A 10206-nucleotide genomic window follows, 5' to 3' on the forward strand; every position below is an offset into this window, starting at 1 on the left:
TTGCTGATTGGGGTCCTTGTTCTTTCTCTTTCTAGGCAAAGCACCACCAACATATTTACCTTGGTTGTTCAGTCTGAGGTATCCTTAGATGCCACACCTTGGACAGCAGCTTCCCAAGGTTTTGATCCACGGTAATCATGAGCGCAAAAGAAGACCTTGGACAGAAACCTTGGAGAAGGTCTGTCCAAGAATTTGCCTCCAATGATGCCTTGGATTTCTCAACCCAAGATGTTAGCAGTGAAGGGTTGTATACCGTGAGCAATCTCTATCGAGGGAGAAATCGTGAGATCTAGATTCTCACGAATCAAAAATTCTCCCCATCCAATATCACCACTACCCAGATCCAAAATCATCAAACAAAAAGGAAATTCACTTTTCGCTTTCTCATCAAAAGTTTTTCTTTTTCGAAATTCATATACAATAAATTGGCCAAATACACTACAATATGTCAGCTCAAAACTATGCAAACGTGTTAGAAGGAATTGAAATCAATAACTCAGATCAAGGAGAGACCAATGCGACTCAAAATACAAACATGATTCAAGACGAACAAGTAGTGAGAAAAACTCGGTCAGGCGCAATTCATAAGAAGCAACAAGAAGAAAAAGAAACACCGGAGACATTGAAAAAGAAAGCTGGGAAGAAGAAAAAGGAGAAAGTGGTAGTAGGAAATGAGACTATAAACGAAGTGCAAGATCAAGACATTACCCAAGTTAACGATGAAGATATAGACAAATTAGAATATGTGGATCAAACAGATACGCAAGAGGAAGAACAGATTAGAGATAGTAATGATGTAATAGGAGTTGTGACTGGCTTAGGTAAGTAATACTCACGTGAAGAGTATAATTATTTATTTCTTCTCTCTATTTCTTTATCTATTTCTTCTTGATTATACCCCATAACCCCCTATTTCCGATTTCTCTCTATTTTCAACACCCCTTATTTAATCCAACTCACTATCTATCGGTATAACCTGACTAAAGGTCAATAAGAAGCAAACGGGAAATCAACAATCTGATTGACCCTGTGTTAAAACAACACGAGACTTCGTTAGAAAGAGTTAACCTCAAAAACAAATTAAAGGAAACTTGATTAAAGATAGTTAACCTGGAAATAAGATGAAAATCAATTAACCCGAGAAAAGGGAAATTGCAAAACGTACGGGAAATCTACAAGATTGACCCAGAAAACAAGGGAAATCCACAGGATTAACCCAGAGAACAAGGGAAACTATAGAGTTGACCCAAAATAAATAACGTTAAGACAATATATAAAAGAATAAAGAATAAAAAGATCAAAAAGACTTACCAATTCTCTTAAATACCTTTCCATCAACCTTCAGGTCGATCAGTAGAAAATTCAAACACCCCCACTATGATCGAACTAGCCCACAAAAAGTGGATTAACAACATCCAGACCGCCTTCTTGAAAGGGAAAACAGCCCAATTCAACATGTTACAATCCTCATACAAAAGCTGGTGTAAGAAAGAGAAAACCGAAATGCAAGATTGCGAATTTCATGAACTTGATTTAGACGATCTAGATATGGATACCACACCTAAGACCTCCGAATCTAACAAGGATAAATCAAAAGACTCGTCTAAAAATAAGAAAGAAGCTAATACCAAGATGAGTATCGGAGTGCACCTAGTAGGATAAATGCACTACTTCAAGCCCCTAGTATAAAATACTTTAGTGATGCCTGTACAGACCTTAGTGAGTCTCTCGATAGCGCTGCTATGATATACAGCGCAAACGATTGCAGCTCTGTCGCTAGATAAATCGAAATTAGGTTGACTAGTCTTTCACCTTACTGGAATGACATAATGATAAACAAGAACTTACACGTACCGGTATCAATCTTTTGCCCCAAATGGCTCCTACAAGACTTAACGTACATAAGAAGGAAAGCAAAAACGTCATCTTGTCACATAGAAACTTCAGCCTATACCGGTTCACCAGTATTAAATGAGTACAGATTGACATTTGCAGAATGGTTAGTTAGATTCAACTTAATGATAAAATATCAACAATTGAAGTATGACATATTAGATGAACAAAAAGACTCACCGATAGCACCAAGATTGATAGCCCATAGAGATAACTGCTTACAGATTCAAATAGACTGTTATGGAAAATGGCCAACTGCGATGAGATATGATATCGCACATTGACGGAACGTATGGGAGAACCGTTTGGTAGATGGAAGCATGGCGGATGTCGGTACCCTAGATAAAAGATTACTCGAACAAGCTGAAAAAGATGCCAAAGATTTTAACGATTATAACTATGCTGATAACCCGTATGCATTCGGAGCCCCAATGCAAAACATTAGCCCTATGGATGGGAAAACTTACCCCGCAAACAACTCTTGGGACATGACAGGAGCTTTAGTAGATTCACACGTTGATATGATAACAGAGAGGAACTTACCAATTTGGAACACTTCCCAAGGCAACACAAACTCTTCTTTCCATAACTCACATCATCAAACTATTGATCGTACACCGATGAGTGGACCAATACGGAAACCTAAAGGTTACCAAGGGCAGAACTTCGACCCAAATTACCATAAGAAACAGTTCTATCACCCTAAACAACAGAATTTCCCGATCCAACCAAATTATAACTATAGGACCGGAAATCATCCCTACCAACACCCGATGCAATATCCTAATGTTAACTACAATACCAACATGAATCAAAACACGAACAGAGGGAGCATAGGAACGTACCAAAATACCCAAAATCTCAGAGGGAGTTTTAATGGCAACCCTCAACAAGGATACGGGGGTAGACAATTGTACACAAACCAGACCACAGATAGACCAGCAATCGGACAAGGGAGCTTCACTCGATTATTACTTGAAGGTAACGGAGGGAAAAGAGGAGAACCTAACGTACCAGCCCAATCTGGATCAAAGTAAGTATTTAATAAATCAAAAAAAAAAAAAACTCTTCCCTAGTATACGTATTTTGAATACTTTCAATCAATGACCTCCTTGTTATTAGTCTTCTGCTGTTCTGCTTTGTTATTCTCTGTTTTGTTATTCTGTTTCACAACCAAAACGTAGTTAGCCTGCATGTTATGTCGAACCCCATTTTCTACTTTATTTTGGGAATAGTTGTTGTCAAACGAATTTGAAATAAGATGTTGAAGGTCGCGTACTGATTGATTTGTATTGTTTTGGTCGCGATTTGTTTGTGATGCAATCTTACTCCATGTTTGATAGTCTTGAACTTGGCAATACAAGGCCTTTTAGGTCTGAAACCGACCACGATGCAGAAAAGAGAGTCAGAGATAATGCAACAAGTGAGAATAGAAACGAAAGTAACGCTTACATTATAGATGACCCGTCGGCAATTTGGCCGCACCAGAATAGGTGCGAAATGAATCTGGAAGCCTGGAAGACAATGTTAGACAAATGCAATCTCACGGAGAAATGGAAAAAGGTGTGGATTGGCATTACGAAAGGATTTGACCAAGGAATCCCTCAGCACTCGTTAGGAGACCTACGCTGGTTTACACCCGATAATCACAAATCAGCACTCCTTGTCCAAGAAAAGATAATGAGAAATTTATACAAAGAACGAAGATTAGGGAGAATATTCGGACCTTACTCACATGAGACTGTATATAAACATTGGGGATTCTTTAGATCCAACCCAATGGGAAGCGTTACAAATAACGACGGATCCCTGCGCATGATAAATGACTTATCATATCCAAAATCAAACATGAAGAAGTCAGCCAAGATTCAAGAAGAAGATGATACAGAGAGTGACGAAGATGGCGGTAACGGAAGCGAGATGGAAAATGGAGGGAGGAAGAAGAAATACTCCGACGGGTCAGACAAGTTAATTAAGAACCTACATTATGAGATAGAAAATAAATCAGTACCCTCAGTGAACTACTTTGTAGACAAAGACGATTTTACGACCACGTGGGATGACTTTAATGATGTTGCAGACTACTTCAAAAAGAACCTAGGAATAAAAATATGGTTAGCTATAGTAGACTGGGAAAAAGCTTATAGGCAGGGACTTACACTTGAATCTCAGTGGAGGTATTTAACAATAAAAGATTTCAGAGGAAATATTTGGATAGACACAAGAATACCTTTTGGAGGAGTTGCAGGCTGTGGGACATTCAGATGGATGGCGGATGCGTGGAAGGAGATAATCCTTGAGAAACTTAAAGTTGAACGAATTTTTCGTTGGGTAGATGACAATATGTTTGTTAAATTAGAAGGTAGCAAATTAAGCATGGAGACAGTGATTGAAATCACAAGAGAACTAGGAGTACAATCTAACGAGGAAAAATTTCAAGATTGGGGAATGGAGCAGAAGTATCTCGGATTTATTTGGAATGGTCATGAAAAATCAGTACGACTCCCTAAAGAGAAAATCATAGAAAGATTAGACAAAATTAAGGACTTACTTAAACCCACAAAGAAATGATCAAAGAAGGAGATTGAACAATTGGTAGGACAACTAAGCCACATGACTTATATATTACCATCGATGAGATGTTATATGTGGAACTTATACAAATTTGATAAATCCTGGTTCAACCACCAAGCTTTACGAGAACTACCAATAGGGGCGAGAGACGAGTTGTTAGAATGGGAAGTTAAGTTGACAAATTTTGATAGGATGGTTTTTAAGGAAGATCTACCGGAGGAGGAAATCCAGTGGGTTGGTGATGCTAGAACGGGATTCGGACTCGGTATACTGATAGGTACTAGATGGGCCCGATTTAGACTGCGTGAGAGTTGGAAATCTGTCGGACTGTCACAGACCGGGAAAAGGCGTGACATAGCCTGGCTAGAGACACTTGCAGTTCGGTTAGGTCTCCTAATGATTGAAAAGCTCTTAGACACAAATAATCGCCGATTCGTCGTCTATACCGACAATACAACAACAGAAGCAACAGTACGAAACAAAAAGTCAAGAAACAATCTCGTGAACGAAGAGTGGAAATACATCCAAAGAGAACTTACAAGACTAAAGTGCGAAATCGTAGCAAAACGAGTGTCGACCGGGGAAAATAAGGCGGATAGTATATCAAGAGGAATACGAACCGAAGACGAGAGAAGTCAGGAAGTGGCAATTCAAGTACCAGACGATTTGAAACAGATCCTACAGAGGGATTAGGTAGAAGGATGAATGAGGCAAAGATTAAACACTTCTTATGTGATGAAAGAGGGTCAGTTCGAAGTTAATAGAGTCGAGTAACAAGTAAGAAACTGCATGAATATTGAAACTGACCAATTTCCCCTCTTCATTACCTGTCCTGTCTTGACCAATTTCTCCTCCTACTCACCTATCCGACCTTACTAAAACCCATTTTTCAATTTCCCCACTAAAATATCTTATAACCTTGATAGGTCATATGATTGGAAGAATCGTACAAGTTAAGAGCAAACCCAGTTCGCCCTAAACTCCCCAAATTTTGGTCAAAACCTTACCGTTACCTCCCTCAGCAGCAACACTTATGCTTACCCCTCACTTCACATTGCCCCATACCTCATTTTTCCCACTCTTTACTTCTCGACCCCTAACCATCATCTCAGCTCATCAATACAACAACTCATTTTTATTCACGCTCATCACACGCAATGATGAGTTTATTATCTAACCACCCCCAGCTTCAAAGCCAAACCACTGGAACTTATTCACCCGCTCACCACGCGAACACCCGATCACTTCTTTATCTAATGTCACCTGTGTCCGAGGTGCCACATTCACCACAGCGAAACTCTCCCCTCACCCGAAATAACATCCATTCTATTTTCTTACCTCCAAAGCACGCAGATACCACTTGAAACATAGTTTTCACACACCTCAATCTGACTCCAACTCTCCCGCTAGGTGACTTCTTACCATTCAACGTTCAGCACCAGTGTCAACATGGTACGTTGGCACCGTGAAAACCACCCAAAACGTCACATCGATTTGACATTTGTTTCAGCGCAGGCAGATCTCACACGAAGCTCCCTCGCTTTCAGATAAACCCATCCGGCTCTAGCCTCCCGGCGCCTTCTCCTCAAGAAACTTCGGAGGATTACTTTCATCCCTGTATTTGCCGCTTTCACTTCAATTGTCCGCGACAAAAGTTTCCACCTTTTTATAATTCATGCCTAGGCTCATCCAAATTTCAGTATGCGCCGCCGTCTTCGCGTCATTTGAATTTAAATGTAGCCTATGCACCACACCACACATACGCGAAGTTTATACCCTCGTCATTCGGCTCCTCGACTCTTCAAAACCTTTCGACACCATGTGGATCAATGTCATCGATTATCCAGGTTGTCTCATCCAGTCCACTACAATGTACCCAAATATCTACGCTTTTTCTCCCAACCTGTCTTTCAATTTTGCCAGGTCTAATGTCACTCCGCGTCATTCCCCTTTAAAACTAACTCAAAGATCGTTTGTCAGGTTTCCCCCTCAGCCTCGTCAAATTATTTATTCGATTGACCCATCTCGATTTCAGTACCCTACTGTTACGCCCACTCCAAGACACTTTCCCTGATGCAGCGCAACACCCGTCTCCCAGTTGAAGTTACTGAGATCATTCTCCTATACGTCTACGAAGACTTGGGCAAAACTCCCCCTCACCTCGTTAACACAGCCGATCGTAGTCATACTAACTATGCCTCACTTACTTGGCTCTTGGGCCTCCGATTACTGGGCCGAGACTGGGCTGATCTGATCATGACCTACATTTTTCGCGAGCTTGACCTACGATGGTCCTTCTTGGCTTCGAATTTGCTAAAGCGGCAAAACCAATCTTTCGTCTTTCGCGGCATGCAACATTTACGCCGATTGAGCATCGGTCACGTTTTCTATTCAAATCCAAACCTTGTGTATTCTAACTATCTTGGTGTCGAACTCGAGTTGCAACCGTACCATTACCCATCGTCTGTCATTTATATGCACGACATCGAACGAATTCTCGAGCTTTGTATACACAATTTAACCGAGTTAAAGCTTGGATTCGTTGGTTCCGTTGGCTTTTCTGAAGCGGTAGTGGAAACCGCGAAACGCGCCTCAAATCTCAAAGTCCTTATCCTTGGTTCGACACTAGCTCGGCGCCACGATAACGGCTCTGAATCTATCCATGCCCGTCGCATTAAGCACGATTACGACTCTTTGATTGCCCTGCTCAATGAGGTCCCCTCATTAGAGTCGCTGTCACTCAACTTTCTTTCACTATTCAGCTTACATGTCACTCCCGGTTCGCTCCCCAATCTACAACACTTATTTTTTCTTAGTGACGAATCAAATACCCACGCTGTGGTTAACTTTTGCCGACTCTATGCCCAAAAACTCAAATATTTAGAATTTTCTTCATCAAATGATAGAGAAGCAGCGGGTTTGGTAGTATTCTCCATTTGGAATTCGATTGAAGTACTCTCGGTAGATGCATTCCCCTGCCGTACCCCGGAAACACTATTTGCGTACAAGTTCTGCCGACTTCGCGTTTTACGATGTACTTCTTCCCACATTCCCACTACTAAACTTGAATGGTTGCAATGCCCTTTTTTCAGCACTATTGAGATTTTTATCACGAACTATGCGTCATCCAAGAAGAACTGGGAAGACATCTTGGCCGGCATACAACAAAATCCCACCATTCGCCCCGCCAGCCTCAAGCACATCATCTTCATAACAAGCAGCAAGTCAGCGCTTCAAGACCGTGACTTAGTTCAGGCATTTCAAGCGCAAAACTTAACTTGCCACTTCAGAGGCGGGATGACATACGCTGACGTATTAGTCAGTGTTTATTCCTTCTATCTTCACTATTTAATGATCTTGGAATTTAATATTGATGCATAAAATTTTATAGGAAGCAAACGTTTGGGTCAAAAATCAAATAGCCCGATTGACATACTGATGCGACCAAAGAAGACACAACATACACTGAGGTTTTGGTAAGCAAATCTCTTACCTCCTTTCAAACACGTAGCCATGATTTTATACTAATACATTGCCCAACGTTGACAGGATACAATGGAATCACGCAGCTTCATAATGCTGCATTCAACGGACATAATTCCTTCTTTCTGTTTGGCAAACCAATAAGCCTTCCCGTTGGGGGCTCGCTTGAACAGGATATGATTTTTCACATGTCCACAGGACTTAGTATCATATTATTCTCATAGGGCCTTTGTTTTCACTCGAGTGGTACTGCTTCCAACAATAACCATCCGATTCTTTCTTGCTAGACTCTTTATCCTATTCTTTCACCACTCTAGACGTCCAATAACAATAGAATTCGTGACCCGACCCATGCCAGACAAAATACCTGCGACACACAAAATTCTGTCACCTGTAGAATCCTTAGAGCTTGTTAATCATCTTGCACTTAACTTTTATTTCATTGCCACGTTTCATTCTCTCAATCTCTGTCACAACGTGGTTCAATTCACCACCGCATCCCTCTTTATAGCTGAGTCTGAGTTAACCAAGTAACCTCGCAACCCACAAGCTGTTCATGCTTAATTTCAATTGAGGAAATGCCGCATTTACGCGCAAAATATCACTACTACTTAAGGTCGTTTTTATTACCCAGTACTCAGTTGGCAGATGCAGCACGGAGAGGTTTCTCTCTGGCAGCAATTGAACCAGGTGTCCCAGTAACGGTAGATCATCTCATGTACACTTCTCTCTTGGAAGTCAGCGACCCTACTTGATGTCATTCACGTCCGGCAAACAATCTTGGCTGTCGGCTTATTTCAACCCTGCTACATTCCTTCGACGTCGTGGGAAAGTATCTAAGCCTGGATAAGCCCCATTAGTCAATCCAAGCCCCAACCAAATTTTGGATACAATCCGCCTGTTATTTTTAAGGTCTTCTCTAAAATGACGCATAGTCAATTCATTTTTGATCTTATTCTCGTTACCCATCAAAATGATGTTTGCACTCATTCTAGCTAACCATTTTCCACTTCGTGTCGAGATCACAAATCTAATGATATCTTACTACATTGATCTGTTTGCGAAATCACCTACCAATCTAATCAAGAGTGCTGTTTCAACTACAATAAGGCGCCCTCTTTTGATTGTGCTTCTGAACCTAAGATTCGATGCTAAGACTTGGGTAATTACGGTATTTTCCTACGCCTATGATAAACTTCTTTTTGGCTCGGGTTCCGTGTTGAACTGCATTATGACGAATTGGGAAATTTCTCCGACCGTTTCAATTGCATCCCGCTTACGCCATATTAGGCTTGACCGGATCATGGCTCCTGCTTTCGATTCCCTACTCGCTTTGGAATCGCCCGGTTTCACTTCGAAACCACTGCATCAAGCAGATTGGTACCAATATAAATCTAATTCTTTCGTAACCAAGATGGGAGATATAGAGCCCCTTCCTCATTTATGTCAAGATACTCTTACGGACTTGAAACTTAGATTTGAAGCAGGCATCACATTTACGCCCGCAATCATCCACATCCTGGAACGAGCTGCTAATCTGGAAGTGTTAATACTTGTTGGCAACCGCCATGGAATCCGCATCAACCACTCGGAGTGCGTACAGAATTTACTCAAGGCCACCAACCATGTCGAGTCATTATCGCTTGATCTTGGCTACTTAAGAGCCATTGATCCGTTCTGGGAAAACCCTCCCTGTCCTTATATAAATCCCTATGTACGCTGTCCAATCGCTCATTTTAACAACAATGGGCAAAGGCTCATATCCAAACTCACGAACGTACAGAACGCTCAAAGGTCAATCACCAAAAGGGACGCGACCAACTCCAATTGCCTTACATTTGGAGGTTTCGCAATCAAGAATGCTTTCGGTGAGATTCATTGTCAGCACCTGCTTCTCTAGAATCATATGGATCTATCAGCTCACAATCCATTCTTCCCCCGCGAATCCACATGCAAATTCATCAAATCCACCCACTTACTAAAATATGCTGTGCTTTTTCCTTATCTCCAAAGGACTTACGCTCCAAATGGAGACTTACCCAAAATCATTTACCCGGCTCGATCCTCGCCTTCACCTTTCAAAATGGAGCATTTAGCGACTTCGCTGTCCAATGACAGTGATTTTCTTCTGAAACTATGTACAACATGTAAATTCGGTCACAATCACACTATGATCCGCCAGTCATTTTTGTATTTTGCGAGGGAATACTTTCGAAGTCAAGCTTTTACACATCCCATTCAGGCGAGAAACTTTCT

General features: G+C 41.3%; 4 protein-coding genes across 4 annotated transcripts; 3 read left to right on the top strand and 1 right to left on the bottom strand.

The window, feature by feature from the left end:
- Positions 1–445: 445 nt before the first annotated feature.
- MELLADRAFT_106111 (uncharacterized protein) lies at positions 446–1255 on the top strand (the record flags this gene model as incomplete). Its single annotated transcript, XM_007409465.1, has 2 exons — positions 446–821; positions 1122–1255. 2 exons carry the CDS (start codon positions 446–448, stop codon positions 1253–1255), a joined length of 510 nt encoding a protein of 169 aa, XP_007409527.1.
- A 417-nt stretch (positions 1256–1672) lies between these two features.
- Positions 1673–2383, bottom strand: MELLADRAFT_86002 (uncharacterized protein; the record flags this gene model as incomplete). The annotated part of the gene is made up of 5 exons (XM_007409571.1): positions 1673–1812; positions 1855–1883; positions 2074–2110; positions 2173–2231; positions 2361–2383. The coding sequence occupies 5 exons, from the start codon at positions 2381–2383 to the stop codon at positions 1673–1675; spliced, it is 288 nt and encodes a 95-aa protein (XP_007409633.1).
- Positions 2384–6540: 4157 nt separating this feature from the next.
- On the top strand, positions 6541–7906 carry MELLADRAFT_86003 (uncharacterized protein; the record flags this gene model as incomplete). The annotated part of the gene is made up of 2 exons (XM_007409466.1): positions 6541–7785; positions 7859–7906. The coding sequence occupies 2 exons, from the start codon at positions 6541–6543 to the stop codon at positions 7904–7906; spliced, it is 1293 nt and encodes a 430-aa protein (XP_007409528.1).
- A 1017-nt stretch (positions 7907–8923) lies between these two features.
- Positions 8924–9850, top strand: MELLADRAFT_62834 (uncharacterized protein; the record flags this gene model as incomplete). The annotated part of the gene is made up of 1 exon (XM_007409467.1): positions 8924–9850. One exon carries the CDS (start codon positions 8924–8926, stop codon positions 9848–9850), a length of 927 nt encoding a protein of 308 aa, XP_007409529.1.
- Between the last annotated feature and the right edge of the window lie 356 nt (positions 9851–10206).

This window comes from Melampsora larici-populina, assembly GCF_000204055.1.
Source record: "Melampsora larici-populina 98AG31 unplaced genomic scaffold MELLAscaffold_16, whole genome shotgun sequence".
Taxonomy (NCBI): domain Eukaryota; kingdom Fungi; phylum Basidiomycota; class Pucciniomycetes; order Pucciniales; family Melampsoraceae; genus Melampsora; species Melampsora laricis-populina.